This window comes from Crassostrea angulata, chromosome 3, assembly GCF_025612915.1.
Source record: "Crassostrea angulata isolate pt1a10 chromosome 3, ASM2561291v2, whole genome shotgun sequence".
NCBI classification, from domain to species: Eukaryota; Metazoa; Mollusca; class Bivalvia; order Ostreida; family Ostreidae; genus Magallana; species Magallana angulata.
The window spans coordinates 51856081-51871829 of NC_069113.1; the positions used below are offsets into that span (position 1 = coordinate 51856081).

A 15749-nucleotide genomic window follows, 5' to 3' on the forward strand; every position below is an offset into this window, starting at 1 on the left:
TAATATCCTTGATATTTTTTATACACGTTTCATGTGATTTTTTAGAAGAACAAAATTATAAACAGGGTTCAATAGTAAATTACGTTGTTGTACATATATTTTTCAGTTTTCATCCACGCCGTGAAGGCTATTATCGATTGCATTACGTATTTATATTTGTATATAAAACTAAAATGGACCAAGCTAGTAACTGCTTCTTATAATCATATATATTTTGTCAACATTTTATAAAATACGAAGTCTTTTGCCGAGATCACAACAAGCTGAATTTATCTCCCTTTTCCGTTACTACGCTACAATGTAAACATTGAACAAGCGCGGGATTTCTGAGTTTGACATGGAGAACAGTTCATCGGATGACGATAGCGATACCTTGTCTGAGGGTTCAGATCTCCAGCTATTTAGTGAACATGAATTTTCATCGGACACAGACAGTGACGATGATACACAGCAGACAGAGTCATCAATGGAGCCTGACAGCCAACAAACAGAAGCAACTGATGATGACTTCTGGTCTTACGATCTCCACCCAGTGGACATAGCACCATTTACTGAACAAGTAGGCCCAGATCATACTTTACAGCCTGACGATGACTTGTTGAAGTATTTTTATCTTATGATAAACGAAGATTTCTTTGAAACCGCGGCTCAGGAGACGAACAGATATGCAGAACAGGAAATGACTCGCAAAGGTTCCCGCGATTCGATTTGGTACCCCACAACTAGCCCAGAAATGAAAGCTTTCTTTGGACTGAATATCATCATGGGAATAAATCAGTTACCTCGCATCGATATGTACTGGTCGGAAAACCCATTTGTTGGTAAGTAAAATATATGATTTGTATTGCATATAGTGCAAGAAATTCACTAAAGCTAAGCCGCTTGTACGATATAAAATACACACAATTATATTGAAAAAAAATAGAATAACAAAAACCACAAAAACAACCTGCCACACAGAAAGAGTAATTTAAATAATATACCCCCTAAGAATTAATATTTTTGGTTTTCATTCTCCCAGGAAATGAAGGTTTCAAGAAATGCATGACAAGGACAAGGTTTGAAAAATTGCTGCAGTATCTGCACATAAATGACAACCAGGCTCAAGCACCTGCTGGATCACCGAATTATGACAGGTATCATACATGGTTTTGCTTTGGTTTATACAAAACTAATTTCTTTTTATGAGGGAACTTGATATATTTTTGTTTGCTATTATTATTTTTTTGTAAAGATTGTAAAGACGCATTTGTAAAAAAAAAAAATTAGCAAACAGAAAAGCATGTGCTGAAATATTCACATTGAACAAATACTGGAAACAATTTTAATATGATTCATTTCCTTTGGTAATAAAACTTGGTCCCTCATGTGAGTGATTCTAACCGAAACGTGGATTGCACAGGGAGAAAAGTAAAAAAAAAAACCCAGATGAAATGTAAACTGGATCATTTTATCTTCAAGTTGTTTGAAAGTAATATAAATTGTATTTGATTTTGATTTTCATAGCTTACTTCTATTCACATACCATTTTACTTAGAAAATAACATGAACAACCAGATGTAAATGACATGTCCTAAGTCACAATCAGTGGTTCAGTATTAGTAGAGTCTTGGCATGTCAAGTTTTGGATCATGGTTTAGAGTTTTGACTGAAACCGAAATATCAAAACTGGAATACAAAACTACTAACTCAGTGAACAAGTATATTACATGTATACACGGATGCAGAAATTCTGTTTGCCAGGGAAGGGGTGGGTGGGTTCCAAGATCTATTTTAGTTACGGTACTTTACTATGTGAACTATATAACTTTGAATTTTTCAAAGGGGGTGTGGGCTTGCAGTTGAAATCCTCCACCACCCCCCTCCCCAAATACATTTTAGAATACATGTTTTATTACATTTCAGACTTCATAAAATCAGACCACTTATCGACATGACAAGAGGAAATTTCCAGAAGTTTTACAAACCAGGGAAGTGTCAGAGTATAGATGAAGGAATGATAAGGTACAATTATGTCATGGCATTTCATCCTTGCTCTTTTTCAATCCGCTGTCTAAATGCAACTTGTTAGCATTATGCTAGTGAGAGCTGCTTGGGTCCTGGCCTGAGTTGATTTCCAGCCAAGCCATATATTTTCATTATATTTATATGTTCATTCTTCCTTTCCTACTACATTACTTTATCCAGTATGTATAGATTTGCCTATATTATGATTCAATTCTCATATTCTTACAGGTACAAGGGACATCATTATGCACAGCAGTACACGCCAGGAAAACCAATAAAGCGCGGTCTAAAGGTATTTCAATATTTATAACTTTTGTAATCTTCATATCTTTTTTTTCAAAACCTTGGATTCCCTAAGTGATCATTATTTTTTTTAAAAATATTTTAAAAGTTTTATTTAAAAAAAACCCAGAAAGTTTACTGACAATACATACAGTAATGAAACCGAATATCATTATTTTTAAAAAATAATTTTAAGAGTTTTATTTAAAAAAACCAGAGAGTTTACTGACACTTTTAATGTGAAATTGAAAAATATTGAAACGTTAAATTTTATAAATGTTATGACATGGAAACTTTATTTTCATGTAGATATGGATGAGATGTGAACCAAGTGGCTACACCAATGATTACAGAGTGTATCTTGGTAAACATGATTCAATGTGTGGCCCATCACTAGGGGAACGAGTCGTCAAACATTTATGCAAGCCATTGAAGTGGAAAGGTCATCATGTGTTCTTCGATAGGTAAATTAATTATTGTCAGAATGTCTGTCTGTTTATATGCAAGTGAAATGACTTTTTATGAACAAAGGTTATAAGGATTTCAGAGTTTATGCACCATAAATTTGCTGTGACACAGGATTGGTTTTATCAGTTGTGTGTTTTATTTAATTTTTATTTTTGGGGAAGGGGGAGGGGGTAACTTTTTCTAGAGATGCATGAAATGCTGGAATGCTACTTCATTTATTTGCAGTAAATGTGACACATTTATGTTCTTGTCTCATGAAATAGAAAACTTTAGTATACTACTACTAAATCTCTACTAGTATGTCTCTGTTATATTGACAATTATGTAAATCAATGGCAAAAGTTTTGAATTACAATCTTGACCGTGTTCATACTACTCCATTTTTAGTGGATTATTGTTTACATTCTATCCTGTCATAGTTGCTCGAGCCTGAAATGGGAATGGGTAAAATATTGTCTCTGATTATTAAATTAAGCTTGATGTCTCATTTTCAAATGACTGATTTATAAAAGGAACATATAATTATGTCTCTCTTGCATGCTGTCATATTTTTAACAACTTTAAAAAAAATCACAATCAGTGCAACAGTTATATGACTTTCTTGATTTTATTTTATTAACCGTGTTTTCCAACGGGAAAATCCGGTTATTAAAATGGTGAAAATTGCGGGCGGGCGGGCGGGCGGCTGCCAAAAGAATACCCTTATTGTACAGATAACTCCTCCTACAGTTTTCAAGATAGGAAGTTGTTCTTTTGCAGATCAATTGTAAATATATCAGAGGTGTGCATTTTGCTAGGATTTTGATTTCTGATAATTCATGAAAAAAATACCAGCTTTTGAACTTGATCATTTTTTGGCAAAATATTGCATAGGGTACCCTTATTATACGGATAACTCCTCCTACAGTTCTCAAGATAGGAAGTTGTTCTTTTGCAGATCAATTGTACATATATCAGAGGTGTGCATATTGCTAAGATTTTGATTTCTTATAATTTATGAAAAAAATACCAGCTTTTGAATGAGTCTTTTTTTGGCAAAAAATTGCATCTAGGGTATTCCATTTCACTGGATACATGTTGACATGGATTATTGATACAGTTCACATAATTGAAAACCTACTTTGCTGTCACCTTGACAGCTTTTCACTTGTTAAAATTTTGAAATAAAGGTGGCATGGGACACTTCCATGTTGTGACGTATTGTTTATCGAAATAAACAATAAAACTAAGTGTAATTATATATGTAGTTTCTTTCCCAATATTGTCAACTATAATAGCGTAGCGCAGTGAGTTAGAGGGATTGCTACGAATCTGAAAGTCATGAGGTTGAATCCTGCTTGGGATTTTACAATTTTTACCTCAGTCTCAGAATATTTTTAAAAGCTATATTTTGGTTAAATATTGTAAAATTTGAAAAAATTGAACCGGTGAAAGTATTTCAATTATAAGGAATTTATTCCACAATAATATTGAAAGATGCCCCATACCACCTTAAGTTCATTATATTGTTGGTTTTCTTTTCCTTCAGATATTTCACTTCTATTCCTCTTCTCCAAACTCTTGAATCCTACGGTGTATATGGTTGTGGGACTATAATGGCAAACAGGAAAGGGTTTCCCTCACAGCTGAAGAACCCACACCTTCCTGACAGAGGAGATGCTGAACAGATGCAACATAATAACCTTGTTGCCACCGTATGGAATGATGCTAAACCTGTGTGTAGTTTTTATGTGGTAAAATAGATGTTGTATTTGTAAACGTCTAGGTTCCGTGCTTATCTGTTTTACGTGAACAAAAAAAACAACGAATATTTGCGAGAGTAAACATGTTTTCAAATGATTTCAAAAGACAGTTTTATTTAATTTTTCATATAAATTTAATCTCAGGTTCACATTGCATCTACAACATCTGACCCTCTCGGAGATGGCCCAGCTCAAAGAAGAGTTCGGGGTGGTGGTGTTATCATCATTCAGCGCCCGCCTGCAGTTGAGCACTACCAACAACACTACTATGGAGTAGACAGGACACAGCAATACAGATCCAAGTGTCCAGTTGGCCGTCCATCCAAAAAGTTTTGGAAGTATCTGGTCAACTATATTTTTGAAATTTCTCTGATCAACACATTCCTTCTTTGGATTGAAACCCCAGGAACAAGAAAACCAACAAAACATTTCTCTATGGTTGACTGCAACTTGTCTATCGCGGAGAAACTTATTGGTGATTTCTCTAGCAGAAAGCGGGCACCTTCATGTGGAAGGGGAGTTGCAGGTATTAGTGTTGCTCACATCAACCGGCACATCAGCACAAAGTTGACAAGACCGCGAGGAAGATGCAAACAGTGCAAGAAGAATGGCAGAAGAAGTGACACATTTTTTGGTTGTAGCATTTGTAATGTACATCTGTGTAGAGGAGCTTGTTTTCAGGCCTATCACACTTATCATCACTTGCTTATGGAATAGGTGTATATATCATGTAATGTCTGTTTATAATTGCATGTTTTGTTCAAATAATATGCGTCTACTTTATTTGGTGGCTTCAAGCACCTATCTAATCCACTCATATGGTTTGCATTTTTTCAAATGTGTTTTTGTCGTGTACCTGTGTACCATGTATTTTTAAAACCTTCTAAATATGTTATTGAAGAGAAATAAACTATTCATCACTGTGTGTTGGTAACTGTTGCCATGACAACCATTTTAATTTTAATGTATTTAATATTTCTATTGTATACCAAAGCTGAATTCTTTATTCATTGATTTTCTTGAAAAATTGATAAAGCTTTTTGGTTTCTTCCTTTTGAATTTTGTTGTATTCATTATGAAATAATTTCATTGAGATACCTTGAGGTCTTGTTGCTATGGTAACTATTGTTTCTGCATTTTCAAGGATGAATAATTAGAAAAAAAATATATCGTCTGTAACATTATATACCACATTGTAGACGGTTATTGCCTTTTCTGGGTCACTAAAGACACATTTTGAAACTTTATTACAATTGTTTGTTGTTACTTTTATTTTGATCAGAAAATGCCAAATGTTGCGCAAAGCAACATAAAAAAAGTTGTTTCAAATTGTTTTGATTAGAATTCCAGCTGTTTAATAATACTTTACAATGTATTTTTCTGTAGAATATTCTGTATATTACTTAATCATTCAATATGGTATCAAAATATTTCACTATTCTATGAAAAATCTATGAAAAAATATTATTTTATGATTTAAGTCCAAAACGTTGCCATGGCAACCGCATATTTGACTTTTTTAAATCAAATTTAAAATCTGCAAAAAAATGTCTTTCATTCCATATATAGTTATTTAAGTAAAAAAATAACCAGTATTTAGTTAAATTCAATTTGTTATTATATAACTTTATTTTGGTAAATTGTGAAAAGTTCTGGGGGTTAAAGGGTTAAAGTTGGAATTTTGAAGTAAAAACATTTTACAACGTGGCACCAATACGATTTCATCGTTAAAAGAATTCTCTGAAATTCTGACCTCTCGTTAACTCGTGGTTATGATCTGATTACCGTAATATATTGTGATTGTGACCACCCTATAGTATAATAGTTATGTTATACTACTGAAGGGTGAACTATTAATACAACCAAACCTAGGATACGCACTGACATAAATGAGGGTACATTAATGTGTTAAAAATGAACAACTGACTAAATCAAAAAAAAGAAAATAGGTTACTAATCATAAAAATGCATTTCATAAATTTGTTTAAAATATATTTAATCCAAAATGAGCCCCAAGTGTAATCTTAATACGATTCTTGTTTATATATGTTTTACATATCTGTTCCATACAGCAAAACTCGGATATAGCGAAGTCCTAGGAACCGGTGAAAATTCGTTGTATCCGTATAAAGGAATCGCAATGCTACGTATGGCGAATGCGTTATATATGGCATGTTTCAGTTCCTCTACATGACCACCATTTGTGATATGCACACTGCATGAGACATTCATAAATATGAAAATGAAGTAAACGATACTTCATCGGAAAATATCAAATCAAAAATAGTTTCATTTTTGTTTTTCTTGTGATAATTATTTCAACTGGTATTGTTTTTAACCTTTGAATCTATGAATTATTTCGACATTATAAACAATGTAGATTTCGTTATCTTCAACTATACTGGACTCGAATCAATAAGCTCCGGATTTATGATCGATTAAATCACTGTATTCGATCATCAGTACTACTCAACTAATGATTCTGTATTCCTTAAATTCAATGTTATATCCAAGTTTTTTGTAACCTTGTAAACCGTACAATTATGCATGGACTTTTAATTAAAGAAGTTTACCGGAGACGCCATAAAATGCATATATATCCGTTATTCGTTCTATATTCGTGATCGTACTGAACGGATTTTACTTCATGTGTATACTCAAGTTTCGATATATCAAGATCGTATTAAACCGGATTTTATAACACATGTTCACAATGTATTGTATTCTGCGGGAAATATGCAACATTAAACTACGTACGTGATTAAAAAACTATAATAGTCTAAGTTTGTGATTTGCGGCTGTGCGTGTTTGGTTTTGTTTTGTTGTTTTTTTTTTAATTATTAATTAAGTATATTTTAAAATTATTTTGGGTTTCTTTCGTTTGATTTGATTCTACATTTTAGCTGCTATATTGAATTCTCAAGTCTGCAAGAAAAATGGTGTATTGTTGTATTGCGGTTATTCTTTATTTTTCTTTTTGGAGGGGAAGGCGATATAAGTGCACATTTCAGCCATTTTTAGAGATTTCTTTAGCGATCTGTTCGTCAATCGACCACACTGTCGTCGTTGGCACAACAGAGACATGTAAACTTTTTATCATGAAAGAAATTATAGAGATTGTTGACATCCGGTGACAGTGCATATCAAACCACTTACATGTAAAGTCACAAGAAATCCAAATTAAAGAGGTCTTATCCTAAGACTTAAATATTTTGTTCAGAGAAGATGAATACAATTTCCGCCTTCGTTGTTGGTACACTGTAATTAATAGTCTATTGTAAAACTATAGTTTATATAAATGACTATGTCCTACTATAAGTAAGGGTCTGTTGGCTAGTCAGTGCCTCCTTTTCGGGTGCTGTGGCTGCCTCTATCAGCCCGAAGAAAACATGTCGGAAAAACACATAGTTATCGTTGGAGCAGGTTTGGTAAGTATCCTTAAGTATTCTTATGCTGTTTTTTTAGAAGGTTGGGTGGTAAATACATAACATTTGATATACCTTATATTGATAAAATTGGTTTGTTTATCCATAAACTATTACTTCGTAAGGAAATATTCAATGAATTTTAACATCTAAATCTAAATATTTGTTTTACAGCTCTTCTTTTTATGATATTTCTATATAAAGTCTAAAAATCAACCACGGCCTCCAAGCCCCCGTGAAAGTATAAACTATTAAAACTTTCATCCCAGCAAATATATGAACATTTTCTTGGTCTGTTCAAGGTAGGAACTCTGAACGCTATATTGTTGGCAAAACGGAATTTGACCGTGAGTGTGTACGAGAAAAGACGTGGTAAGTTGTTTATATAGTATTGATATTGATATAACAAGGTCATCTTTAATATACAATGGATACTTATTTACCTAATGAAGATTCATTGTACGATAAAGTGTATATAAGTTAATTAACTGTAAGAAAGCAGTGAAAACAATGAAGAAAATAAGTTAAGGAAAATAATCAGAAAATTGAAAACCGCTAGTTCCTTTTCTGTTACCAAAAATCAAAATGCGTATGCTGCATTACTAGTCTATTTTTCAGTAAGAAAATAATGTTGAAATAAAAAAATTTTTCTTCGAAACATGATACTGTAGATAAATGCCAATTTCCCTTTGAGTAAAGTATTTTCGCTATCATTTAATAACAACAGACCTTAGAAGAGAGCCACCCCCGTCAGGACGGCGGACAACCAACCTGGCACTGACCAGTCGGGGGATGGCGGCGCTCAAACAGGTGGGCGTGGCCGAGCAGATCGCCCCCTACCAGGTGGCTATGTTCGCCAGAATGGTACACGAGGTAGACGGGACAATGCATCCGCTCTACTATGGCCGGAAAGAACAGGTTTCCAAGTTTAAATTCACATAGCAATTTTTAATATAAATTTTGATATCAATAACTACATATATGGACTATTACTTTTATCAGATTTAGTCAGATTGTGGGCTAGTTCTCCAAGGTCAGGAGACAGATCTCTCTCTCTCTCTCTCTCTCTCTCTCTCTCTCTCTCCGATTTACTTTCAAAAGCTTGAGTGTAAATACAAGTATTGTTAAATGTTAGTTTTGGGATTAGATAATTATCACGTTTGTCTTCATGGAACTGCAAAGGGCGTAACCATTGTACATTGTAAGTTCTTTACTTTTCAGTGTTATATATTTATCACATTTGCCTTCATGATATAATATTTACATTGTCCAGTGTCTTTGCCTATGATATCACTACGTATCGATTTTGTACTATATAACCCTTAACTTCAAATAATGCCAAATTGAGGCGCCAGCGGGTTTGCTTATTTTTATTTAAATATTTAATCGTACGATAGCTTAAATTATATAAACATAAGTAATAAGGAATCATTCTTTGTGTATCATAAGGTGATAATTTCGGTCGGGGCGTGATCAAATCTATCATAAAGCCCTTATTAGATTTGATCACGCCCCGACCGAAATTATCACCTCATAATACTCAAAGAATGATTCCTTATTCCTTAAATAAATCGCGTAACCATTGTAAGTTCTTCCTTTTTTTCAGTTCATTTTGTCAACACAGAGAAATAAATTGAATGAAATCCTTTTAAATGGTAAGAGCACTATCCAGAATGATTTTAAATGAGTAGATGTATAATCCAATATATTTACATATCTATGGTATGATACCATGATATGGTATTAATATAATACAATATAAAACATCAGCTTTGCACTTTAGTTAAGATGTACAATGACATTTGTTGATTGATGTATTAATTAATGAATTCTTTGTAAATCCAGCCGCAGAAAAGTTTCCAAACCTCACGTGTTTCTTTGAGCACAAACTGACATCATGCAACTTAAAGACGGGACAGTTAGAGTTTTTACAGTATGTCGCAAATTTGATTCTTTATTCCCTCACACTACCCAACTTCTAAGCATATGAAAACTAGAAAATTGCAAATACATCGAAATGATTTTTTTTCAAGTAAGGGTAAAAAGGTGCGCGTTCAGGCGGACGTGGTGTTCGGTAACGACGGAGCTCATTCCACCATACGCCTGGAAATGATGAAATGTTCCCTGATGGACGTCCAGCAGATTTATGTCCCCTACGGTTACATCGAGTTACCCGTGGCCAAGACTAAAAACAACGACGTAGGTTACCATTCAGTTACCGTCGGTTACCTTTTTAGTTTCATTGACATTTCAGCTATGTGGGTCAACCCAGCCATTCACTTACTTTTATAACGGTAATCGTGTAGTATCATAGCCATTTCATCCATTGTTCTGTATGTAACAAGTGGTACACTGTACATCGTTTGTCTTCAGTTTGCAATGGACCCACAACATCTCCATCTGTGGCCCCGTGACGACTTCTTGATGCTCTGTACAGCGAACTGGGATAGAACTTTCAACATAGCCCTCTTCATGAGGTTTGAGACGTTTTCCAGTTTAAAGACGGAAGAAGAGGCGGTAGAGTTTTTTAAGAAACACTTCCCAGACGCTCTGGTGTTAGTTGGAGAGTATGTATATTGTGTTTGTAGCTTCATTGAGATATGTTGAGCAATTTCCAATAAAAAATGTCGCAGATATTACAAGTGTTTATGAATTATTTTGAAGGAAAAACCTTCGGTCTTCTTTTCCCACATGGTATCCTTATCCAATGGTTACAATAAAGGTAATGTTTGATGTATAACCAATGTGAAGTGATTTATTCATAGTTATGTCTTTTCTTAATCAATTCAGTAATTTGGGACTGGGTTTTTTTTTTCAGTGTTCTCCGTACCACATCGAGGGCAAAGCTTTGATAATGGGGGATGCCGCCCATGCCATGCTGCCATTCCTTGCACAGGGCGTCAATTCCGTACGTCATGTTCTTCACTGTATTAATTCAATGTAACCTACTGTATACAGGGTTATTTTCGCCTCGTGTAATTTTTGCCTTCCAACACTTGCAAATAGTTTCACCCAGTCTTGAATTCGCCCAAACACAGTTTTGTTTTTAGATTGATAATATGAGACATTGGAATTCGCCCAGTCTTAAATTCGCCCGCTAACAACGAGGGTGTACGTGGCGAAAATAAAAAGGGGGCGAATTTTTCCTGCTTACAGTTTCTTCAGTAATCTTATCGCAGAATCTGTCATTTACTATATTTGCAGGGATTTGAAGATTGCATGCTTCTGAACAGTCTTCTAGATATACACAAAGACAACTTCGGTAATTATTACTATTTCAATACTTGTGCTTGTACAACTTACACACGAAACCTTAATGTTACGCTGATTTTAATCACATTATCACATGAAATTGTCACGTCAATGCAAATTTCATTTTCATTGTTTTGTTAATCAAAACGAGATATGACATACACTCCTGATTTATATAACACATATTCTTTATTTCTGATCCTTTGAATACAGCGGCTGCTTTCTCGGAGTACTCCAGATGTAGAAAAGCGGACGCCCACGCAGTCTGTGACCTTACCTTGTACAACTTCCTGGAGGTGGGAACACTCCCTTCTGACCAAAAACACTGACCAATTTCCGTCTGTTAAAACAAAGATCGAAATATGTTACTGAAATCTTTCTCAATTCTTTTTAAATCACAAAATAAAAAAAGGAACTCTGTATACCATAAAGTATCAGAATATAGATTTGTCCACGCTTAACACAGATTATTGGTGATGTTATAATATGATGTTTGATTTCCTTTGTTCTCTTTGATTTTGAGGTACTATTTTAACTACTGCAACGGATTTTTGTCTGATTTAGATGAGACAGTTAGTGAACACGAAGACTTTTCGCTTAAAGAAGAAGCTGGACAATATCCTCCACGCCATTCTGCCAAACAACTGGATCCCCCTGTACTCCATGGTAGGAATTTACTCAGTGGTTGCTCAAAATTTACTAAGTTTGATCTGTTTGCACACATTTTTAAAAGGGACAATCAACAATTTAAAATATGCATGTACGTTAATTTTGTATTATCATTTTATCGTCATCAAATGTTGAAAGAAAGCACTCTATTGTACAAAGTTTAGTGTGAACTGATCGTGACAAGGTCGAGTCAAATCAGCCAATACAATGGACGTTTGTTGATCCACAAAGCTTAGTCACCGGTGGCCATTGAACAGGCAATCCTGGAATTTCCATTGCTTCTTCAAGGATGTGTGTTCCTCTGATTAAGCATTTTAATTTATAAAAGACTATATAAAAGAAGTTTTATATATAATTTCCATTTAGATATATTCAACCGCAGTGTAGATGTTCTTATTAATAAAATTCAACGGAGAAAGATTATTTACAAAACTTACAAACCCATGTTGTAGCAAAAGAACAGTTACTGAATATTTTTCTGCAATTAATCAAACGTATACATACATACATGCACAGTTATATATAGATTATATTTACTACTTCACTTTTCTCGGTATTAAAGAAAAATTAAAACCTCTATCTTCGTATATAACAGTCCTCTTGTGATCCGTCATACACATGTCCCCGAAAGATAAACGATAAGTGGGTAGATTCGGAAGAACATAGTACATGTATCTTACGAGGCCATAAGTGAAATTAAACTGTACAGGATACTATTTTTACATGTGTAGATGGCAATAGTTATGACCATAACAAATACCTCGGGAATACGTGTTTCTAGTATATACACATATGATTAATTAATCATTCGTTATCAATAATTAATATTTCTTGATGAATTACAGGTGGCATTTACAGATATAAGGTACCACATATGTAAGCAGAGGAAACAGTATCAAGATCAGGTAACATTCAGTCCCAACCATTATATAAATAGTGCCTGTTTGGGAGGGTAACTGTTGAAAATGAAACACCGAGAAAGCCATTGTCAACCGACGCGAAGCGAAGGTTGACAATGGTTTTCGAGGGGTGCCAATTTCAACAGTTACCCTCCCAAACAGACACTATTTATTTTATTATACTGAAGGTCTTATTTTTAAAGAAAATTTTCCTTCTTTTTTATAAAAAATGAAGTGAATTCTATGGCGAACCGTACGCGCATAATTTACGCGCATGTAACAATATATAACTAGTGCCTGTTTGAGAGGGTAACAGTTGAAATTGACACCCCGAGAAAACTATTGTCAACCGACGCGAAGCAGAGGTTGACAATGTTTTTCGAGGGGTGTCCTCCCAAACAGGCACTATTTATTTTATTATACTGAATGTCTTAATCTTAGAGAAATTTTACTGCTTTTATATAGAAATGACGTGAATTCTACGGCGAACCGTACGCGCATAATTTACGCGCATGTAACAATTCGTTGTGTTACCCGTTGCCAAGTGTGTTGCTTACGTTGAGGGTAATAGAACGAATTATCAACTGCGTCTAAACCAATCAGATTTCAGTGTTTTACATGAAAGTATAATAAAACGAATTGTTAAATGCGCGTAAATGATGCGCGTACGGTTCGCCGTAGAATTCAAGTCATTCCAATAGAAAAGCAGTTAAGTTTTCTTTAAAGTTGACATTATTTAGAAAAATAAAATTAATATTGCCTGTTTGGGAGGATAACAGTTGAAATCGACACCCCTCGAAAACCATTGTCAACCTCCGCTTCGCGTCGGTTGACATTGGTTTTCTCGGGTGTCAATTTCAACTGTTACCCTCCCAAACAGGCACTATTTATATAGTGTTACCCATTGCCAAGTGTGTTGCTAATGCTGAGGGTAATAGAACGTTTTACCAACTGCATCTAAACCAATCAGATTTCAGTATTTAACATGAAAGTATAATAATATCATTTAGGCAGTGATATTCATAAAATCTTTAGTAATTTCGTGGTTTTTAAATAACTGGAAAATGGTTATTTTTGTACCTCTTTTCATTTAATCTAGATCTAGAGTAAAGTTTACAAAAAATATTTAGAAGCTACAGTAATTGTATGGGGAGATTGCCTTTAAAAGTTTTTCGTTGTGTTAAAGTTAACAAATACATAACTTTGATTTTAAACTGTTACAGTGGGTTTTTTTCTTTTGTTGCAGATTTTGAACTGCATCCTGGTGTTAGGAACAGCTCTATTGTTTTTTCTTCTCATCACTACAGTAATATGGGTGTACGTTAGTTGGGACAGACACTGGTAGAGATTGTCCCACTGCGAACTCGCTGTTCATATTTACTCTATTTTGACTTTATATTGTTTTAAATAAAGTTGACGAAGCTTTTTGTTTAATTAGCGAATGACACTTTCAGACTACATGTATACTACATGTATACATTTGTTATCATACAGAGACAGATTGCTTTATTTAAGAACAAATATTCCTGGAATTATTGATTATTGGTTCAATACATAAAAGAGTCATTGGATTAGCTTCTACACCCACACCTGAGAATTTTCATTCAGTTTACTTAATGTCATCACTTGTCATTTTTTCAGTCTTTTTTATATATACATATAGATAGTCAAGTATAATGAAAATACATGTACTGTTATTAATCTTCAGTTCAGAATAAGGCACACATGTACCTTGTTTTTAAAGTCCAGTGGATTCTGATCACAGGGGTTCTATGTGTGTCACATGTCTGTTGAATCATGCACATTGTTGTCTTTGTGGACACTCGTCTAATAAACACTGGCAGCTTCATCGTTGTTCAATTTATTAAATTGCATTTTGGTATTATATTTTACTATTTATTATTATGAACCAGTTTGCACATTGCATACATAGACATCAGACATATGTGGACCTTTGGGAGACATAATATACATATCCATCGTTTTAATTTCAAACTCTTTTAGTCAGTCATACGCATGCAACATCCATCAACCCAATCGTTTTGAAATGAAGGGATACAGTTCCAGACGAATTCAATAGTAAAAATGGAAGAAAAAAATCGTGACCTGACATGCCCTTTAACTAATATTACAAAATATATTAATCATTCGTTATTAATCATCAATTAGGCGATTGCATACATATCATACGTACATGTATACATGTATGGCACGCCATTAGTAAGAGCATAACGTTATTTCTAGCGTGTTTAATTTGTTTCACGATCTCCACTAGCCACGGGTTTCGATCACCTCCGCTCCCTATTAACATATTGGCTACCTAAGGGTTCCGGGTCCCTCCGCTCAAAGTAAACCGAAAACTCTTTGCGGACATATAATAAATAACTTTATACATGTAGTTTTTTATGCATCCGTAAAGTTTTTTCTAATAATTGTAAACTGTAATATACGAATGCAAGTTTTGTCTGTAAATAAACGTTTCAACAACAGATTTCGCTGCTAGAATTTAGATATTTTATCTGTAATAAATAACTTTCTTACTACTTAGGTGTACTATTTGTTTATCACCGTTCCACAAATCTGGAAATATAAAATTAATACATGTTGCCGGTATATTTTTCATATCAACTTAAATATTCCTGAATTATAGATTTCATTTGGTGTGTGTGTGTATATATATATATATATATATATATATATATATATATATATATATATATATATATATATATATATATATATATATATATATACACACACACACACACAGACCCTGAAACGTGCTACTACACCTGTTGCACGGTTCGGTTCGTTACGCTTTCTAAACGGTACGGTTCGTTTTGTTAACGGTACGGTACCACTGTCGTGTATCCGCGCCGGTAGTGACGTGTTTGGATAAAGTGAAAATGGTGGTTCCGTTTGCTTCTTCATAAGTTTTCGTTTTATTTAAGTCTTACATTGTCTACTTTTACATGAAAAAGATCGTCAGATCTATTTAAAAGCGT

General features: G+C 34.0%; 2 protein-coding genes across 2 annotated transcripts; both read left to right on the forward strand.

Moving 5' to 3' along the window:
• The first annotated feature begins 43 nt into the window (after positions 1–43).
• Positions 44–5509, forward strand: LOC128175300 (piggyBac transposable element-derived protein 4-like). Its single transcript, XM_052840828.1, has 7 exons — positions 44–821; positions 1022–1136; positions 1906–2004; positions 2236–2299; positions 2599–2753; positions 4286–4472; positions 4644–5509. The coding sequence occupies exons 1-7, from the start codon at positions 338–340 to the stop codon at positions 5214–5216; spliced, it is 1677 nt and encodes a 558-aa protein (XP_052696788.1). The 5' UTR covers positions 44–337; the 3' UTR covers positions 5217–5509.
• Positions 5510–6371: 862 nt separating this feature from the next.
• LOC128177088 (kynurenine 3-monooxygenase-like) lies at positions 6372–14637 on the forward strand. The gene is made up of 14 exons (XM_052843626.1): positions 6372–7927; positions 8227–8296; positions 8652–8842; positions 9531–9579; positions 9770–9857; positions 9958–10123; positions 10298–10491; positions 10589–10646; positions 10743–10832; positions 11129–11186; positions 11390–11472; positions 11741–11842; positions 12691–12750; positions 13991–14637. The coding sequence occupies exons 1-14, from the start codon at positions 7889–7891 to the stop codon at positions 14087–14089; spliced, it is 1347 nt and encodes a 448-aa protein (XP_052699586.1). The 5' UTR covers positions 6372–7888; the 3' UTR covers positions 14090–14637.
• The last annotated feature ends 1112 nt before the right edge of the window (positions 14638–15749 follow it).